This window comes from Drosophila subpulchrella, chromosome 2R, assembly GCF_014743375.2.
Source record: "Drosophila subpulchrella strain 33 F10 #4 breed RU33 chromosome 2R, RU_Dsub_v1.1 Primary Assembly, whole genome shotgun sequence".
Lineage (NCBI taxonomy): Eukaryota > Metazoa > Arthropoda > Insecta > Diptera > Drosophilidae > Drosophila > Drosophila subpulchrella.
Genome location: NC_050611.1, coordinates 15,595,347 through 15,616,231, shown reverse-complemented (window position 1 = coordinate 15,616,231; position 20,885 = coordinate 15,595,347). Strand labels below are relative to the sequence as shown.

The 20,885-nt window shown below is 43.4% G+C and overlaps 3 protein-coding genes across 10 annotated transcripts in view; 2 read left to right on the top strand and 1 right to left on the bottom strand.

Annotated features, from left to right (window-relative positions):
• Positions 1–1,545: 1,545 nt before the first annotated feature.
• Positions 1,546–6,473, top strand: LOC119550269 (FMRFamide-related peptides). The gene is made up of 2 exons (XM_037858848.1): positions 1,546–1,650; positions 5,161–6,473. The coding sequence occupies exon 2, from the start codon at positions 5,161–5,163 to the stop codon at positions 6,235–6,237; it is 1,077 nt and encodes a 358-aa protein (XP_037714776.1). The 5' UTR covers positions 1,546–1,650; the 3' UTR covers positions 6,238–6,473.
• A 756-nt stretch (positions 6,474–7,229) lies between these two features.
• Positions 7,230–9,783, top strand: LOC119551925 (electron transfer flavoprotein-ubiquinone oxidoreductase, mitochondrial). The gene is made up of 5 exons (XM_037861555.1): positions 7,230–7,575; positions 7,699–7,925; positions 7,983–8,554; positions 8,608–9,057; positions 9,113–9,783. The coding sequence occupies exons 1-5, from the start codon at positions 7,548–7,550 to the stop codon at positions 9,648–9,650; spliced, it is 1,815 nt and encodes a 604-aa protein (XP_037717483.1). The 5' UTR covers positions 7,230–7,547; the 3' UTR covers positions 9,651–9,783.
• Positions 9,784–11,729: 1,946 nt separating this feature from the next.
• The window catches only part of LOC119551926 (myocyte-specific enhancer factor 2), a 28,744-nt gene continuing 19,588 nt past the window's right edge, over positions 11,730–20,885 (bottom strand). Inside the window, exons 3-11 of one of the 8 annotated variants that reach the window (XM_037861556.1) lie at positions 18,816–19,204; positions 17,497–17,700; positions 16,054–16,372; positions 15,634–15,732; positions 15,378–15,514; positions 15,140–15,312; positions 14,638–15,074; positions 14,170–14,238; positions 11,730–13,193 (exon numbers count right to left, since the gene is read on the bottom strand). In XM_037861556.1, the coding sequence (XP_037717484.1) occupies positions 13,027–13,193; positions 14,170–14,238; positions 14,638–15,074; positions 15,140–15,312; positions 15,378–15,514; positions 15,634–15,732; positions 16,054–16,372; positions 17,497–17,700; positions 18,816–18,869 (1,659 nt within the window). In that variant the 5' untranslated portion in view covers positions 18,870–19,204 and the 3' untranslated portion in view covers positions 11,730–13,026. Of the gene's footprint in view, positions 13,215–14,169; positions 14,239–14,637; positions 15,075–15,139; positions 15,313–15,377; positions 15,515–15,633; positions 15,733–16,053; positions 16,373–17,496; positions 17,701–18,815; positions 19,205–20,885 lie in introns of all 8 variants that reach the window. The other 7 variants (XM_037861558.1, XM_037861559.1, XM_037861561.1 and 4 more) reach the window with 7 other exon arrangements.

Genomic DNA, 20,885 nt, shown 5'->3' with positions numbered 1-20,885 from the left:
CGTAACCACTCGAAAAAAAAAGAATAGAAAGCTTGTATATTCTCCAATAAAAGATGAACAATTTAGGGCTTAAGTTACTTGCTATTAATAATAAACTATTATAAAAACAAATGGGTCATTTCATTGTTTAAAAATACTTAAATATTTTAATAAAGGTTACTTAAAACTAAAGAAGGATCCATTCATTTTAAGCCTTTTTAGTTCAAAATAAAACTTAGGTATATATAAATTATTATATGAACTAAAAAATGTATTGTACAATCATAAGAGTGTTTTACATAATTTTTAATGACTTACAGTGTAAATCGCACAAATATCAATAAAGAATTTAATTTCAAGTTTATTTAAATTTGATGACCAAAAATGTTATCAAAATTCAAATGGGTTGACAACACAGGTGTCGGTAGTGCCTACAAAGACCTGAAAGCCGTATCTTCATGAAGAGCTGATGGTCTAGCTGGTCTATTTTTAACTGGGGGACTGGCACACGACTTGGCCTGGTCAACAAACCCAGGCCCAAACCTTAAATTTGAACTTGAACTAGTCTTGTCTTAACTCTTTGCCAGCTATTTCGGTTTCGTTTTCCTTTTTTCGCAGCTATTTATGCAAATGAAACCATTTGCAGACGTGTTTTCTATTGATTTTTGTGGTGATCGTAAAGAGCGCAGTGTGGATACAATAAACCTGGCCAACAAGACGACACATTTCTGGCCAGTCAGGCATGGTGGCCAGCAGGCCAGAGTCTCCAAAACTTTGGCCTTTTGGCAGGGCCATAATTACAGACTTCCGGCTTTTGAACAGTTTCGCAGCCCCACCCAAAAGGGCGAGTCCAAAGAAGCTGGCTAAGAAGCGAAGGAGGATGGGATTGGGATGGGGTATTCTAAAGATGTGGGATGCCAGAGGCGCCACAATGTATCCTCTTACAGGTTACAGGGCCATAAAGCGCCATAAACGCCGCGACGGCAAGGGCAAATTATAACGCATACGGACACGTAGCCGATCCACTTGCTCGAAGGCTAATTGGACGTGCCCGGCCAGGATGGCCCTGCTCCTGCCCCTGCTCCATTTTTAGCCGACTTAAAAGTGGGCGTAACATAACAATTGTGGGCGATTTGCATACAATTTGGTGCTCGAGTGGCCAGCAAACTGGCGTCGAAATGTTGCTACGTCATGGTTCCTCTGGCTAATAAGTCACCCTGAATGCGCACTGCTTTTGGTCTTTTGTCCCGCTGACAGCCGCTGACAGGCAAAACAAACATATCAGCGGCTGACCAGAGTCCATTTGCCGACATTGTCAAGGTTTTTTCTACATAAAAATAAGTGTATACATTATATACCTGCTAATCTGTTGCGCTGACTAGCGCTTTAAAGCCTAAAAAACTGCAATGGAAACCATAACAATAGACCCCAGCTTCATTAAATGTCCTTTGCAACCGTTGGCAACATGTTGCCGCAACACTTGTTGCTGCTCCTTGTGGCGCCTCCACAAAGGCAAGGACCCACCAGCATATAAAACAGGATGTTTCGGCAGACATTCGCACAGAACTGTTCCACATTCGACCGGGCAACAAGTGTGTGTGTGCGTGGCCAAAAAGGATCCCCAGTCCCGACTTTCTACCAGTTCCCAGTTAAAAGGAACCAACTTCAAAGGTGAGTGTGGTGGGCAATGCCATCAGTAACTAATCAGTTCTTTGGAACTGAACTGCCATTCGGTGGCAATTCCTAAAAATAAATCTAGAAAGTTTTGAAAAAGTTCTGTCACCGTTCTGTTTTAAGAAACTTATTAAATATCATTTTAGTTCAGAGGGAAGCAATTGAATCTTTTTGAAAATTAGAGCTTTTTTGGTGTATCATAAGTTTAAAATCTGATTTTAAAACGGAAAACTGAAAACCAAAGAAAAAAGTTGGTAACATAAAATCTCCAAAGTTAACTATAACTAATCTCAGCTTTAGAAAACTCCTGGTCTTTTGAAAATTATTAAATATAATTTTTTATAATTTTCATCTTCAAAAACCCCTGTTCTTTTGTTGATTTCCAAACCACTTTATAAAGTTCATGAGATTTCATTTTCGTTTGGAACCCATTTGCTGTTCATTCAATTGAAAATTAAACAGTATAACTTTTACCTAATTAAAATATTCTATTTAAAAATATAAAAATAGATAAGACAGCGAGCTCTTTTAGCGTAATTTGTTCTGAAACTAGCCCTTTGACATTTGATATGCAGCCACATTTATGAGTTACAATTTATGTTTTACAAATGTTTATTTATATAAATATTAATAAAAGCCTAACTCCCACTGGGAAACATCAAATATGATTGTTTAATCCTTAAAGCGAGCTAATTTTTAATTGGCCAACATAGCCAGCTAAACTAAATCCAACAAATTTTGTCAACTTTTCGGCTCTCCCACCCAGAAAATTAGTTAGAGTGTGGGAAAAGTCAGGCCAGGAAATAGTTTTCCTCGAAACTGGCAGATAGACACAAGGAATAGTAACAGCCGTTTCGGTTAATGAAGGCAAATTGAAATATTTATGAGTGCACTTTTGGGGCCCAGAGCAGAGCTACATAACCATTTGCATTCCCACCTGTTTTCACACCTCCAGGAAAGTGGGAAATGTGGAAAAATGGAAAAGCGGAAGTGGTGGACCACTTTCTGACGCCAGGAGAGCCATGAGCTCAAGAACTGTAAAGCGTGTGCAATTTTTGATTTATCGCCGACACTGGACAAGTGAAATAATGCCCGCTATATCATTTGTCTTCGGCGGTGTGACAAATGATATTTAAATGTAATGTACCATATGTAATGTAATGTGCCATCCAGTAAATATGTCCTGAAAATCCAGTATCTGCTGGATACTTCTGTTGCCAGGGCAGCTTCAACTTCAAAGATATCAAACGTATCTCATACGCCATGCAAATCAGTTTAGGCCTGGCCCGAATCCCTGGTTTCATCTTCCATGCGCCTGCTAAGCGAATTAACGAGTTCGTTATTGATACCTCCCATTGCCATATGGCATATGCCCATTTGGGCAGGTGCCTCCTCCGCTCTTCTTCCTCCAGAATAAACAAGGCAACTGCTGTGAATTTTAAATGCACATTTCGGCATCGCAAATCAATCAGACATTTGGCAATTGTTGCCTACCCACTTGAAAATTCGCTGACTCCTTGCCTCTGGAGAGGCTGTCTGTCATATTTTCAGAGGCCGCAGCATGGGCATTGCAACACATCCAGTTGGAGCCCATAAATTACTAGTTTCCCCTTTATGGAACCCTTGAGTTTTTCGCACCACCTGTTGCAATCGCAGCCTGCAAATGCAACTTTTGCTGCAACTGCAGTTGGTCATTAAAAGCGCTGAAAAGTGCGTAAATATGCAAATCTTCAGACGGTTTGTCTGGGCCAACTTCATCGCACTTTGAAACACTTGAATGTGGCTCTGATTGTCGCCACATCGAGCGAGTACCGCTGGAAGTATGTTAATGCTCACGGTTGCGAAGTCATCATTGCTCATCATCCGCCGACTTGGAGGTCAAGTTTTTGTCGTGAGTTGTCTGGCCAAGTTTTTAATTTTTCCCCAAACGGAGCACTCAAACTTCGGCTTCACAGAAGTGCTAATTAGCCACTGGTTGTTGGCGTTTGGAAACCCCCTGATTGCCCACTGGCTTTTTCTTCCTGCAACTTTGTTGCAAGCTTCCGCAAAACACATTTCAAAATTTTCTAAAGTATGTGAAAAATGTTATAGCCGTTTTTTAATGGCAGTTAATAATCGTTAGTAATCAATGAGCTGAAATGCAAACGATGCAGCTTTCAATCGAATCAATACCGTTAAATTAGATATGGTGGTTCGGTTTCTTACAGCTTAATTAAGCTGTGTGCAAAGGTGACCCACACCCACATTTATGAACTCATAACATAACCTACTGGGATTACTAGGATCTTGAAAATAATTCCTATACCTATTAAAAAGATTATTATTGTGCTTTACAATCACAGTTTCTAATTTTTCAAACATTGATACTTTGTTTAGTCTTAAAGGGTTGTACCTAGATCGTAAAACAAAGAATCGGGGTCACCAAACCTTTCTTTACCCTGTCATTACATGGCTTAATACGGTTAAGATGCGGGATGCATAACATTCTGGGACCATAGCTAAGTTATGAAGCACTGGATAAAGGGTTTGGTGACCCCGATTAGCCATTAAAGATAATTATGATAAGTATTTATGTTAAGAGGTATTGAAAGCATTTGAACCCAAGCGAACTATAGTCAGTTACAATAATCTCTCAATAAAGGTTTGGTGCCCCAAATGTTTTACAAAAAAAAGGTATCATATCATGTAATAATAATAATAAAAAAGTGTTTCTTTAAACTTATGGCTTAAAACCAATTATGCATTTAGGTCCTACCAGGAGATGTTAGGCGAACCATTGATGTTCAATCCAAGTTCGCTTAGAATAGAAAATTTATAGCACCTTTTTCCCTGTATTTTGATGTCTATTGATCGACCCCTTAAAATAAAGTACGGAACTATTTCTGAATCTCTGCTAATGGCCTTTTTGATTCTGGTGACCCCGACTGCCGTTGGCTAGTGCCATCTGCCACCTGTTGCAGCTGGCACATCTCCAATGCGGCGACACGGCACTCAGCGGATCAGCTTGCCTTGAGCAGGCCTCCCAGCCTCTTGAGGCACGGCCGTCACCATATCCAAAAGCCATAATCATTTGCATCTCTAATGGTGCTGCTCTGTCGTCGCCCGGACACCATACATCAACTGCTCCGGCCGCCCACCCGACTTCCTCCCAACGCCCACATCGCCGGGTGCCACGAACAAGTGTTAATGCCTGTAAACCTGGTTATATGCCATTGTGGGTGGGGGTTGTGGGTGGTTGGTGGCTGGTGGCTGAGTGGGAGCCCATTGTCATGCCATTGCGGTGGCCTTAATGCGGCTGGTTAACTTTTTACGCGCCGGCCCAGCAGATCTGGCCATAAATATCATGATGGTTAATTAGCAGGACACTTTGTCTGCGAGTCCTGGCGCGTGGCTACTGTTACCCTAAGTAAAATGAACAGTCTTAATGTGATTAAAAGTTGCAATAGATAACGCGAGATGCCGCCACCTCATAATTATCACACTGCTTTGCTTTTCTTATCCTTGCAGATGGGCATTGCCTTGATGTTCCTGCTGGCCCTCTACCAGATGCAGTCGGCCATTCAGAGCGAGATCATCGATACGCCCAGCTTTGGGGGCAACTCTCTGCAGGATGCGGATCCCGAGGTGGGTCCTCCGCAGGACAATGACCTGGTGGATGCCCTCCTGGGCAACGATCAGAGCGAGAGGGCGGAGCTGGAGTTCCGTCACCCCATCTCGGTGATTGGCATCGACTATGCCAAGAACGCGGTGGTGCTGCACTTCCAGAAACACGGCAGGAAACCGCGCTACAAGTACGATCCTGAAATGGAGGCCAAGCGGAGGTCCCTGCAGGACAACTTCATGCATTTTGGCAAACGGCAGGCGGAGCAACTGCCTCCGGAGGGCACTTATGGGGTATCCGATGAGGTGGAGGGCGTGGCCAAGCGGGCCAGCATGGATCGATATGGCAGGGATCCCAAGCAGGACTTCATGAGGTTCGGTCGAGATCCTAAACAGGACTTTATGAGGTTTGGCCGAGATCCCAAGCAGGATTTCATGAGGTTTGGTCGGGATCCGAAGCAGGACTTTATGAGATTTGGTCGGGATCCCAAGCAGGACTTTATGCGATTTGGTCGAGATCCCAAGCAGGACTTCATGAGATTTGGTCGCAGTCCTGCCGAGGACTTCATGAGATTTGGACGCACCCCGGCGGAGGACTTTATGAGGTTTGGACGCTCTGATAACTTCATGCGTTTTGGACGCAGTCCCCACGAGGAGCTCCGCAGTCCCAAACAGGATTTCATGCGTTTCGGTCGTCCGGATAACTTTATGCGCTTTGGTCGCGCTGCTCCACAGGATTTTGTGCGTTCCGGCAAGATGGACTCGAACTTCATTCGCTTCGGCAAGCGCGATAAGCCCTTGGCTCCGGAATCCAACCTAACCAAGTCCAATCAGGGCAAGCCGGGCGAAAGGAGTCCCGTGGACAAGGCCATGACGGAGCTGTTCAAGAAACAGGAGCTGCAGGATCAGCAGGCGAAGAGCGCGGAGCAGGTGACCCCGACGGATGAGGGCAGCATGGAGCAGGAACAGTTCTTTGGCCAGTAAAAGAGTCCCAACAGGACGCCTCCTTGTAAATAGATATTGACAAATGTACCCACGAATCGTAATTGATATACGTATATTCTTCCCACTTCACACGAACTCCTGATGAATACCTTAACCTTGAATTTTTAATAAATGGGCTGGATTAAAAATTCACCGCGCTTTAAAAATCTTAACTATTAATATACTTAGTGTAATATTGAATGCATTGGAAAGGTGTGAACAAGTCTTTTGCCAAAATTTCAAATAAAGATTGCTTTAATGTGAATTATGGAACACCTTAGGTCTTGAGTCAGCATTTCATTTAAAGGGGTGCAATGATTTAAAAAATATTTTATAGACAATATAGCATATGAAATTTGATAGCCTTCCCCAGTTGGTGACCCAAACTCAACTATCTGAATTTGACTTTTCATAATGTCAAAAAAAGTGGGTCCATAATAAAAAAAGTCTTTTTCTCTAGAATGATTCGGTCACGTTTCATAAAACCTTAGGAATGTTAGATATGGGCAGCATAACTCAAACTTCAGCCATAACTTCGCTAAATAATATACTGTCCGCATTTTTTTTAATTTTGTAGAGAAACCCTACTTTGAAATCATATACCCAAAACCCAAACATGCAAATTAAAGTTATTAGCAGATGCTTTTTGTAGGAAATTGACTTACTCAAAAGTAATTATCTTTAATCAACACTTGCCACAGAAACTGGCCTCACCAATTATATTTAACAAATAAATAAGATACAGTGTAAGTATGTAAAGAGCTCAGTTTGTTAATATAACAGTCTTATTTATGTTACACAAAGAATAGGTTCAGCTATGATACCAAATTAATATTGCAGACCAAATAATGTTTTGTTAATTTTGAAAATTTGGACTATAACGATTTTTTTTGGATGTTTGACAACTCTAGACCAGTTGGTTGGCTTGTGGCTCCGCTAAACCATTTCCAAGATGGTTTGAGTCCCCGAAGAGTGGTATCTTTTAGTATCTTATCGCCCAGCTGGAAGCATAAAAAACCGCAACCGCTTTAGTTTTCCAATTTAATCAGTTTATTTGTATTCGAAGTGGGCAATCTCGAGTACTATAAACCCATAGACTCACGGTAAACATTGCCAACGAACTTTGGACAGCGCTACGTCATCAGCGGCACGGGTCTAAAGTCCAACTTGTTGCACCACCGATCTTGTTGTTGTTGTTTGTGTTGTGTTTGGGAACCGAATAAACACAACACATATACATACGTGTGTAGGAACAGTTTTAAGACTCTTCCCACTGTTTAACCCCTATTAGCTGAGAAGGGAACAGATAAATGTCTGCACTTTTGAAAATGCACAGAGGTAAGTGTTCTCAGAACCCAAATTTCGGGGATTACATAACCGCAAAGATGATGTCGATGGACATGGACCTCTTAACCCCTGAACTTGGCTGATTATACAATGATCTATGTATATCCCATACAGTCCAGAGGCTCTTTAGACCCAACTTGGTGCGCAGCATCTCGGAGGTGGCCAAATATCCCAGGATCACCACCCACTACACGCTGAATCCCCGCGAGAAAGATGAACGCTGGACAGAGGTGGACATGGAGCGCTGCATTGAGGAGGTGGACCTGGTGATCGTGGGTGGAGGACCTGCTGGCATGTCGGCGGCCATTCGGGCCAAGCAACTGGCGGCGGAAAAGGATCAGGTAAGATCAGGACCCCCATCCCCATCGTAACCATGCTAATCCCTCGTTTACCCACAGGAAATCCGAGTCTGTGTGGTGGAAAAGTCCGCCGAGGTGGGCGGACACATACTTTCCGGTGCCGTCATCGATCCCATCTCGCTAAACGAACTCATCCCCGACTGGCAGGAGCAGGGTGCTCCGCTCAACACGCCCGTGACCAAGGACACCTTCTCCTTCCTCACCGGCTCCGGTCGCATCTCCATACCCGTCTTCAAGGGGTGGCCCATGGACAACCATGGCAACTATGTGGTCCGCTTGGGACACCTAGTCAAATGGCTTGGCGATCAGGCGGAGGCCCTCGGCGTGGAGATCTACCCAGGCTGCGCTGCCTCCGAGGTGCTCTTCCACGAGGATGGCAGTGTCAAGGGCATCGCCACCAATGACGTGGGCATTGCCAAGAGCGGCGCTCCGAAGGACACCTTTGCACGCGGCATGGAGCTGCACGCCAAGACCACCATCTTCGCCGAGGGCTGCCGGGGTCACCTGTCCAAGCAGATCATGCAGAAGTTCGGCCTGAACGAGGGCAGCGAGCCACAGGCCTATGGCATCGGTCTGAAGGAGGTCTGGGAGATTGCCCCCGAGAAGCACCAGTGAGTAGCCCTAATGGTTGACCACTTCCCACCTTAACTATCTCCTTTTCTAGACCCGGTTTGGTGGAGCACACAATTGGCTGGCCTCTGGATCGCTTCACATATGGCGGCTCCTTCTTGTACCACTTGAATGAGCCCACTCCCACCATTGCCGTGGGCTTTGTGGTGGGTCTGAACTACAAGAACCCCTGGCTCAGTCCCTTCCAGGAGTTCCAGCGCTTCAAGACGCATCCCAAGGTGCGCCACGTCTTCGAGGGCGCCACACGAATCGCCTACGGTGCCCGTGCCATCAACGAGGGTGGCTTCCAGAGTCTTCCCCAGAAACTATCCTTCCCCGGAGGCTGTCTGGTTGGCTGCAGTGCTGGCTTCCTGAATGTGCCCCGCATCAAGGGCTCCCACTACGCCATGAAGAGCGGCATGCTGGCGGCGGAAAGTGCCCTGGAGGCCATCGATGCGGACACGCAATCGACGGCTGGTGTAGAACCCACCAGCTATGCAGAGAAGTGAGTTATTAGACCAATCATAAAGTGATTAACCAACTGAACTTCCCTCCTCCAGAATCAAGAACTCCTTTGTGTGGAAGGACCTGTACAGCGTCCGAAATGTCCACCCCTCGTTCCACAATCCCTTGGGTCTGTATGGTGGCCTTGTGCTCAGCGGCTTCTCCATTTTCATGGGTGGGCGGGAGCCCTGGACCCTAAAGCACGGCCCCCAGGATCACGAATCCCTGCAGCCTGCCAGCTCCAGCCAGCCCATTGTTTACCCCAAGCCCGATGGCAAGATCTCCTTCGATCTGCTATCGTCGGTGGCACTCACCGGCACGAACCACGAGGGCGACCAGCCCGCCCATCTGACCCTCAAGGATGACCGCATTCCGGTGGACCACAACCTGGCGCTGTACGAGGGACCCGAGCAGCGCTTCTGCCCCGCCGGCGTCTACGAGTACGTGCCCAACGAGGAGGGCGGCAACATGAAGCTGCAGATCAACGCCCAGAACTGCATCCACTGCAAGACCTGTGATATCAAGGACCCCAAGCAGAACATCAACTGGGTGGTGCCCGAGGGAGGCGGCGGTCCCGCCTACAACGGCATGTGAAGCGGTGGTCAACCCAGCCACTTTGTGTACCGCAATTGCATTTCCCTAGTTTATAAAATTGAGAATTTGAACTTATGATTCGGAGTTAAGCCTAAAGTTGCAATAAAATTGTATAAAGAAATCAGAAGATTCAGTTGCCAAAAAGGTTTTATTTAAAATGTTCTACTATCATTTGTTCGGTTTTGTTCTCATTTTTTCTGTTTAAAACACCAACTTAGTAGGTAAATATTGAATCCACAATCAATTTGTCAATTTTTTTTCCAAAACCTTTCATATTCAGTGCACGGATAAAACTTGTTTCTCATTATATAGTTTCACATATATATATTCATGTATAATGTACTAACTTGTTTTTCACCAAAACGGTTGCATGTTCTTAGCTTAGAGTTACGATTTAGTTGTATATGGTTATTTGAACAGACACATCGATGGATACACTTAAGTGGGTGACCCTCTCTCCGAAATGCTCCCTAATCTTTGTGCACATCCGCATATCACTCCCAGACCTATCTAGAGTTTAGCTGAACATGTACAATATTCTCTAAGTGAGTTCAAGCACAAGTCTTTGAATAACTATAATATTATGATGCTTGTGGTGTGCCACATAAATCCCATTACAACAGTGCGTAGGTTTAACATTTTATCTAGGTATTATCCTAAAGGTACAGCGAATACGAATTTACACTCTGGACGATCCGACCTGTGCGGATCCCGACTTCTCGATTATTTCTGTGCTGTGAGTGGTCCCTGTGACCGTAGGACGTCTTCTAGACAGTCAACTGTACAGTGCGTCGATCAAATATACTTTACTCCTATCAATAACTCCTCCCTTTCCTTTCCTCTTTTAACTAGACTACATATATGGGTTTCTGGGTAAGCCTTTCTTATGCAATGCCAATTGAAACGACCCTTTGTACATTACGTGCTGCTTAGTGGAGGTTATCTCTCTCGGGGTTCGATTAGGTTTATATCAGTTATCAGATTTATCTACGCCTATTTAAATAGCACAATTAACACCTGTATTGAAATTTTTCACCATCAAGTTGTTCGTTATCATTATCATTTGCAATCAACATTGGTACAACATTCAGTTATATCTTCATGTATTTGTTTGTTCATCAAAAAGAGGCACTGTTTTTAAGGCAACACTACACAGTGAAGTTATATACCAGGATCAGGTTCAGGATCTATATACATCAACAGAATGAGGCTTAAATCAAAATGAAAAAGACTGGGAAAATCCGAAAAGTTCTAGCAAATCATATGAAAATCATTCGGGGTCAACAAAGGGTTGGGGTTACAACATTCAGTGGTGCAACAAGTATACCCACAAATATTCACATCACATTTAACATGTATGTACATAATAGGTATTTATAATATAACCAACAAGGAGCAGGCCATCTCAAGAGTTACTGGAGAAGACTTTAGACTATCTATAAGACGGACTGCTCTGTGGACTAACTAAGTGTATTTTACACTGGGTCCAGGGTTTCTCATCCTAAAAGTACGCTTCGGTTTTTGGGGGAACCTCGGCTAGTTTCTTAACATATATATATATATATACCGTATATGGCTAGAAAATATCTTTCACGTGCTGGTAGACTTATAATTTCGCACTCCCGTTCCGCTTCAATCTGCTTAAATATGTATGTGTTGTAAAGCTTGTTCAATGGGGAAACCTGTAGAGTGTAAGTTTGCTTATTGTTTATGCTCTCGCCCCGCTGCACCTGCATTTTTTGCCTTTTGTAATTAAATATGCACAGCTGATGCAGCTCGTCTCCAATAAAAATACAAATATACATAAAATATTTCACTTTTTTTGTTTTTTTTGCGCCTTTTCTCTGCGCTGCTGTATAAAGTGCAACAGGTCATATGCACAGTGCAAATATTTGCGGGCGCGTTTACCCCTTAGTCAAATATTGGCAATTTCGAAATGGGCAATTGACATTGACACAGGCGCAGACACGCCCACTGGGCCTGTTCAAATAGGCCCGGTTAAATTGTACAGAAAATAAATAAAGATATGGGATTAATCAAATAAAACGGGTAACCAAAAAAAAAAACAAAAACGAAAAATTTCTTTAATAATTTTATTTAAATTATATTTTGTTGAGTTGTTGTTGCGGTTGCGATTGTTGTTGTTTTACAAACTGCATTTAAATGTAAAAAATACAAAAACTTAGGCACAAGAATTTGAAACACTTCAAATTGAATAGAAATCCACTTTAAATTTAAATTACAAATTATGACTTCGTTTCGCTTAAGAGATGAAGAGAAAAAGTGTCTATTAAATAATCGCTTAAATCAGAACTAAATCATAATCATAAAGTGTGTGTGTGTGTATATGTACTTGCAAAGGGCTGTGATCTTGGTTCAAATCATCCAAACCAACCCAGCTAGAAAACAAATCGTGTTCCATGACGAACCGTTTAAAAGGTATGTGTGCATAGAACATAACTAAAAATTGACGATAAATTGCACAAAAAACTACAAATTATGATCGAACACTGAGTACATATCTGCTTGAGGGTCTGTGTTTTCTTGCTTAGAATTTCTCAATCGTTTTTCTCCATCGTATGACTTGTATGGTTTACGTATCTCGTAGTTCCCTACGAACTAAGTTTAAAACTTATGACACTAAAATCAAATATATACAGCATAAAGAGCAGCTCTTCTCCATTTCCATCGTTTCCGTTTTGTTTTTTTCCCATTTTTTCTTTTTTGTCTGCAGCATTTTTGTCCTAAGATTAGATTTAACATTAACTTTAACCGTACTCGTAGGTGTATTTTGTAATTGGTAACTAAACTAAATCAGCTCAACACTCTAGCCTGCTCGAATCTCTCAGCAGGATGCTCTGCGTTAATATAATTTAAAATTATAACTATTACCGTAGGTGTGTGTGTGTGTGTGTGTGTGTGTATAATCGTAATTCATTTAAGTTACAATAACTATAGATATGACACTGTCACTGTTCGCTTAAACCGAAAACAAAACAAAACTGCCTCCAGTTTCCTTCCTAACTCTCTCCCTCTCTCGTTCTCAACTATTGCACTGGTCCGGAAACGGAGGACGCGATGGCTACGGGTGCTGCTGCGCTCCATAGGCCACCGCCGCCAGCTGCTGGCCATAACAGTCGTAGCCGGACTGCAGGAGGCTGTAGGGGCTGCGGGCCAGGTCCTTGCGAGGCGGGGGCGGCATCATCGCCAGGTCATCGCACTCCGCCGGCTTCTTGTTGCTGCTGCTGCTGCTGCCGCTGATGGTGTTGCTGCTGTTGCAGCTGGTGTTGCTGCTGCAGCCGGTGTGGTTGTTGCTGTTATTGTTGTTGTTGTTGTGATGTGGCTTGTAGTGGCTGCTACCGGCAGCTCGTGCCGGCTATGTGCCCCATCCGCCCGATATTCTCGGCCGTTTGTGGTTGGGTGCATCGTAGTCGCCCAGTTGCTGCTGCTGCTGTTGATGTTGCTGCTGCTGTTGTTGCTGCTGCTGCTGCTGTTGCACGGCCACTGCGGCCAGACGCACATCCTGCTCGCTGCTCGGCGCACCTGCATTAAGGATAATGAAGTCTGTTAGACTATTAGTTTGATTTGATCCAAGGTCGCATGTGTATGACAAAGGCAGGCAGAAGGACATTCAGGGCGGGGGGCGTGGCCAGACACTTGGACATTCAGCATCTGGCCAATGTGAGCTTGTTGTGTCGTGTGATTATGAGTTCGGCAGTTCTGGAAGTGACTTGGGTCCGATTTCTCAATGTAAGGTTAACTTATCGGAAAAAATTTAGTTTCTCAACCTCTTTTGACTGAAAACTCTTAACTAGAGGTTAAATTGTCGGTCGAATTAAATACTAAATTGTTAGTGGCAGACTGAGTAAAGATTTGACGTCTGTAAAGTTAAAAACATTTTAAGAAAACAAATTTACACTTTCTCAATATGTTAGGTTTTATCTGACTAAATACTTTTAACTAGAGGTTAAATTTGTCAGACGATTTTATCACTCAATTGTTGATAGCAGACTCTAAATATAATTCGCTCGTTAAGTTAACATCACATTGAGAGAAAGAATTATTCTTTGAAACAATTTAACTTTCTCGGAAAGATTAAATATTATAAACTTAACACGACATTGAGAAATCAGCTTTTAAATATATATATTTTTATATAATTCATTTATGACTGCACCCCTGACTTCTAGAACTGCAGGTACTGTGTTTTTGGGTTAGCAGGAAATCGCTTGGTTGTGTGGTTAGTGGAGGATAATTTAAAACGAAAGCCAGGCAAACAAAATTTCGTTGGAATTTCACAATCTTTAAGGCCCCCCAAAAACTCCAAGTAAATCAAACTTAAGACCCACCCATTTCCCTAAAAAAGGATCAAGGAATTACTTAACATTTACAAGAATTTTGCTATAGTTTTGTATGTATGCGTATATATAGGTGTTTGTATGTATATGTTTTTGTGTGTAAATGTGTGTGTGTGTGTGTCTGAATGTATTTTGATGTATTTCGGTTGTGGCCAATTTACCGGCAAAATTCCATCTAGGATTATGTCCCATTAGCGCGCGGTACGGATATCCTTCATACTTATCATGCCCTAAATATTATCACACATTGTTGTTGTTGTCGTTGTCGTTGTGGGTTAATGCAAAAAAAGACAATCGTATTATATAGTAACAATATTAGGAACGGCTTAGGTTGCAAGTAAGAGTAAAACGAAAATCAACGCGGCGTATACGTAATCTAAGGTTAAGTATACGCCCATTGGACACTTGAAATTAATCATTAATAGATATAAAGAGAGGTTGTTTAGCAACTAGAATCATGCTGCTATAAGGATTATATTTTATTTTTTATAATTTAGCAACTCTTTGGAAATTAGTAGACAAACGGCAGCAATTTTTGCAAGCGGAAATCCTTCGAACACGAGGGAGAAAGTCAAAGAACAAAGGAAAGGAGAGCGAGAAAGTGGGGAAAGCAAAAAGTGGAGGCCTACCTGGAGTGGGTGTTAGGTGGCCCGTGGACGAGGGCCGCGAGTTGGGCATGACCAGGTGGTGCTGCTGCGCGTGGCTCAGGACGCTCAGATTGGTGGCCTGCTCGACATTCCCATTGCTGCCGCCTCCTCCTCCACCTGCTCCTCCTCCCGGCCCCGAAGGACCTCCTGCCAGGACACTGACGTTGTTCAAGTGCGTGATGACATTGGCTGCACTGACGGATACACCGCCTCCACCACCACCACCGCCACCTCCTCCGCTGGCATTGCTACTGGTGCTGCTGCTGGATCCGCCACTGCCCGTGGAACCATTGCTGTTCTGCTGATGACCACTGGCGGAGAGATCTCGCGGCGGCGACTGCGGCTCGGCCTTGACCTTAATGGAGACGGGTGAGGTGGCGGGCGGCGGCGTGCTATTCGAGACAGCCAGGTGCGAGAGACTGTAAAGGGATGCAGTTACAAGTTATTGGGTATCCTCTACCAACTCAATATAGACCATGCTCACCTAGAGTGCGGCACCAGGCCCTGATGCCAGGTGTTGAGGCTCATGATATCCGCGCTGTTCATCACCCCCGAGGAGGAGAAGTCCTGCGCCCCAAAGGAGTAGCTCGTGAGGGCGGGAATTGGCGTCTGCAGCGTGACCACTGGTGTGTTCAGCGATGTCTGACCCTGTCGTTGCTATGGGAATACAGATCAAACCAAGGTAAAGATGAGGTAAGCAAAATTATATATTATATACCCACATCTGCATAGGCCACATCGTCTGGCGCTGACATGTTGGGCGGTATGGGGGCGATGGTGGGCGGTATGACGACCCTTAGATTGGAAGCTCTTCCATTCTGGCTGCCCGGCGACTGCTGCTTGATGGACAAGTGGTGGGCTGCAAGGATACCTTGGTTAGTTAAGAGCCACAACCACAGAGTGAGTTAATGATATGGTGGTTTTAAGTGATGATGGAGGATTAGGATAAGGACAAGGAGGTGTAATGTTTATGCCCACCTATGCCAGGACTGGGACCCGGACTCGGTGATCCCACAAGCGGCGAGTGTGAATGCGGATAGCCGTTCGACATCTCCAGCATGGAACCCGTTGGATAGACTGATGAGCCAAAGAGAAGATAAGAATATGCAAAACACATGTTTAGACCAGATGGCTATTGCTATAGGTACACTATTTATACAGAACTTCGCACGCATTTTTTGTTAGATGAGGCGGTGAGTGGGGTTAGGGAAATCAGAATTAGATATATTATAATAAATCAGAAACAATGGAACCAAAGTTATTGGGTTAGAGGTTAAAGTTAGAGTCGAGCAACCATGCTGATCATATCAGATCATATCAAATCGAAGAGAGTAACACAAAACCAGAACAGATAGATAGAAATGTGTGTGCAGCCGGCGCGAGACACTCTGTACTAACTTATCAGGGACATCCCACCTGAATCCGTCTCCGAACTCGATGGACGTGGGCTGATGTTGGTGTGGGACATCTGTGGGCTGGCCTGCAGCAGGTTGTCCCCATAGGAACCCGGCACCGGAACGGAAACGGGCAGGGTGTAGCTGCTGTTCGGCAGCTGACGGGCCGATCCCGCTCCGCCGATGGCCATCTGGTTGCGCTGCATCATGTTCTGGAACTCCTCGTCGATCTTGTTGTACTTGGCCTCCGTTCGCGGTGTGAGTGTGTAGTCCGTTTCGGCTTCAGGTGAATCCGGCGACATTACGCCGTTCTTGTTCTCCTTCTGCAAGATGTCAAAATAAAACGGGGAAAATTTGTTAGACGAGTGACATGACGTGATGTGATGTGATAATTGCCCCAGGCACTCCTTTCGGGCCACTTGACGCTTTGTTGTGCTAAATTATGTAAATCCCAATCTTGTCCTGCCCTCCGTTCCCTCGGCAGCATTAACATTACAAAACCATTTACGCGCTGACGGAGAAGACGGCGAAATCGAGACAGCGACGCCGCATTAGAAATGCAAAATACTCTGGCGACATTTCCCCTTCTCCGCCGGCTTTTCCCTTACTTTTTACTCCGCTGCAGTCCCTGGTTTTATGGCCATCGCCTTAATCCTTGCCAGAGGCTATTCAGGTTTACTTAAGGTCTGCAGCACTTCCGGAATTTCCAAATTTTTTCAGGGCCCATCCAATTAAGTATACATTGCGTATATGAAGTTTATACTTAAAGGCGATTACTTTCAAGGTTTTTTGATTTTATGTTTTTCCCTAAAACAGCTTAATTGCCTTTTTGAATTATTAAACATTTACCTACGGGCTTAAATATATAGATATGTAGATAAATTGAAATATTATTATATTTCTGATACCCTAAAATATAATCAGGATTCCATGCTTAAGATTTGTAAAATTTCCTTGCCCTATTTTTAATAAAGAAATTGGAAGTATATTTTTTAATTGTATCTATTTAACTAATTAGTTCCGACTTGATCGTATAAAAGTAATAAATATATGTATTTTATTTCTGGTACCTTTACTTTTTTCAAGACTCCTGCATCAAGATTATATAGAAAGTGTTCTTAAATATTTAGAAACAACGTTGGAAATATTTCTATAAATTTGTTCTACTTAACTACTTAATTGCAAGTTAAATCTACTGTGGCAAAATTTCTAGTTAAGTATGAAAGAAAAAAGATACTTTAAAAGAGAACAGGGTATTACAAAATATGGTCTAATGTCTAATGTTTAAGAACCCCTTGTTTTCCGCCCTTCTGCTTCTGCTGCTGCCTTTGCAACTGTGCTTTTCACGGCCCACTTGAATTTGCATAATAGCACTCTCTCTTTCGAGCCGCTTTTCCCCGCTTTTCCGCACCATTTTCCCAACCCCCTCCCCCCTTTTGCAACTTACCTCGATGATGTTCTTGTTGGTGAGGGACTCGTGGGGCTCGTTGTACTCGGTGTACTTGAGCAGGACGCGATCCATGTCGGTGCTGGCGTACTGGTACAGCTTGTTGCTGGACGAGAAGATGATCAGGGCGATCTCGCAGTCGCAGAGCACGGACAGCTCGTAGGCCTTCTTCATCACGCCGAACTTGCGCTTGTTGAAGGTCACCTGGGCGGGGCAAGAAAAAAAGAGTACCGGAAACGGAAACGGAAGTGCGTTCAATTAGGGTCTCATGCTCAAATATTTATGCGGTTCGAAAATGTAATTAGAGGCATGGCCTTAGCCCAAGTGGCCTGGCCAAGTGGGAAAGTGCTGGCCCAAGCCCTTGCTAGCTGGCCAGCTAGTTGGTAATGAATCGATTATGGCCGAGTCAAGGCCAAAGGGGCACAGCAATAAACAAGTTGTTAGTGTTCCTGGTCGATGACGCGTTTACGGCGTTGGCCAAGACACCGCCGCAGTGAGGACAACAGAAAATCGGTGGGAAAACCTTGCGATGACACGACACACACGCTCGACAGTTCAAAAATGGGCATGGTGAGTTGAAATAATATACGAGTGTAAGAGCTGTTTTTAAAAAAGTTGAAAATGCCTGCTCTATTCAGGGATTTTGAACTGCTAATATTCTTAGGGTAATTTTCTTGTCCGCTTGTTGAACTTAAAGTAGGTTTCGAGCATAGGAATATACTGTTTAAAACCTCCTTTTAGTTTAACATGAGGACTAAAAAGCAACCCTTAGCAAAAACTGATATTTCTTTTATTCATTGTAAAAGACACAACATGTAAATATGTTCTCAATATATATGTAAATAATATTTTTTTGGGAATTTCTATAAAATACGGAAGTATTATAAAAATAAAATTATGAACTTCCTTTATTGTCGGATATTTGTATTACTCATTGTTAATTTATTTCCAAACCAATGTCATATTTTTCAAGCAAGTATATATAATACAATTAAAATTTTTTTGCAATTCCCTTAAGTATAGATAAAGTTTAAATATGTAAAGTTTAACTTCTCATTCATAGCAGTTAATCACAAATTAACTTGCCTAATCCCACGACATAATTTACCGAACACCTACAGCCACAATTTAATGGGGAAATGCTATCCTCAACACGGGTTCAATTTCAATTTAATAGCCTAAAATCGATTCATCACCGTCTTAATTAAGTTACATTGCCATGGCAAATTCGAAGCTTCTGTTTGGAGCTTGGCAAACAATTGTTGCTCACTGAATTATAATGATTAATATTATTATTGTTGGCGTGTATTGCTACTCACCTGCCGATTGCGTTCATCGGTGATGCGTGATATTTGAATTTTTTTGCGACCCATGGCAACAGTTTTCCTATCCTCCTGCGATGGAAACAGAGATGAGATGTCCTTGCACTCGACTTGCTGGCTTATTTGCTGGATACTCTAATTTTCCGGCAGCTTTTCGGAAAACTCTGTTAGTGGCTGCCCTGCGGATTGCTGTGGCTCTTCCTGTTGTGGCAGACGTGGGGCATATTTATATATATATATATATTATCTATATATTAGCCCTTCTTGGTGTTGTTGTATAAGTGGACGGCTTGTCAAAACGGCAAATTCTTCGTGTATATATTCTATATAGGTGTGTGTATATAATTTTATATAATTCTGTTTCCGTATAAATTGTCCTCAGGTAACTGAAACGAAAGATGGCAAAAAAACGAGAGAATAAGTGATTGACTAGATTAATGGGGTGAAGGGAGTTTTTATAACCCATGGCTAACCCGTTTAACCCACATAACTGGCGACTTCAAAAGGGTTTTCCAGCTGGACGGGGCAGCAGGATTTGCGGTCAACTTGCTCCATTGTCGCTCCACTGGCGCTGAAAGTTCAATGCACCGCTAATGAAGAGCAAGTTGTACTACTTATATAGCGCCCACAATGGATGACCTATTTCATGAGCTCGAGGCTTTGGTTAATTGATGTCGACTGACCCCACGCATGATTAGATTCGCGCTGTCCCTTTTGCCCTGGAGGCCCTGGGCTCCTAGATCTGCTGCCTTTGATGTCCTGTCGCCACACACACAACATACGCACGCACTAAATCAATAAGGATGTGCCAACAAGTTCAGTCGCACAAACTGTTTTAAAGCGGAAACGGAAGCGGCACTCCAGATCCCGTTTTTACGTCTGCCCTGGGCAACGGCAACACTCAAGAGCACCGGCGGAAGCTGGGTCTCTGTCGCATTTTCATCGTTTTCCCAGCTTTCCCCGCCTTCTGCCGCTTTTCCCCCACCCTTCGCTATTTTCCCTCTGCGGCAGCGGCACGTGGCTGGCAAACGCGAGCCAGCAAAAACATCCTCGGGACCCCTCCCGAGGGGTCCTTTCAGTCGAGAGAATTTATCACTGAGATAAAACTGGGTTATAAACTGGAAAGGAAGTTAATGAAATCGAAAACGAAACGGATCAATTTATAATTGTTTTTTTAATTCCCTCATGAAATTGCGGCGGATATAATTAGAGCATAATTTGATACTTTTAAATTAAGGACAATGGAAACAGAGTTCTTTATTTATAAAGCTTTTACTTTCTTTAAGAACCATCTTCAAAATAATATATATTATTTTATTATATACTAAGATTCATCTTTCTTAATAAAGATTATCTTTATTAAGTTCTGAGAAAGAAATACTATTTATTATTTCTCTTAGATTGGATACAATTTTCTTTACTTATAATGATTTCATTTTCTTTATAAACTGTCTTCAGATAATTCTATATATGCCTCCTTTTATACCCGTTACTCGTAGAGTAAAAGGGTATACTAGATTCGTCGGAAAGTATGTAACAGGCAGAAGGAAGCGTTTCCGACCCCATAAAGTATATATATTCTTGATCAGGATCACTAGCCGAGTCGATCTAGCCATGTCCGTCTGTCCGTCTGTCCGTCTGTCCGTCTGTCCGTCTGTCCGGATGAACGCTGAGATCTCGGAAACTATGAGAGCTAGGCTATTGAGATTTGGCGAGCAGATTCCTGAGCTTCTTACGCAGCGCAAGTTTGTTTCAGTAGAGTGCCACGCCCACTCTAACGCCCACAAACCGCCCAAAACTGTGGCTCCTACAGTTTTGATGTTAGATAGAAAATTTTAACTGAAATGTATTAGTCTTGTCCATACCTATCGATTGACCCAAAAAAATTTTTTCTACGCCCACTCTAACGCCCACAAACCTCCCAAGAAAAAAAGCTATGACGTCAGAGCCAGACAGTGCGAAATGTTTTTACGCGTGTATGTGTGTGTATGTAAATAGTTGCCGGCCGAACTTAGCGGCAAAGAGAAAAGCACTGCCGGCGCTCAGAGAGAGCAAAGTGCGCGGCTA

Excerpts from the sequence above, each read along its gene's own strand:
- LOC119551925 (XM_037861555.1), top strand. The coding sequence starts at position 7,548 with ATGTCTGCACTTTTGAAAATGCACAGAG. Across the intron at positions 8,555-8,607 it reads ATTGCCCCCGAGAAGCACCA|ACCCGGTTTGGTGGAGCACA; the intron begins GTGAGTAGCCCT and ends CTCCTTTTCTAG. Across the intron at positions 9,058-9,112 it reads CCCACCAGCTATGCAGAGAA|AATCAAGAACTCCTTTGTGT; the intron begins GTGAGTTATTAG and ends TCCCTCCTCCAG.
- LOC119550269 (XM_037858848.1), top strand. The coding sequence starts at position 5,161 with ATGGGCATTGCCTTGATGTTCCTGCTGGCCCTCTACCAGATGCAGTCG.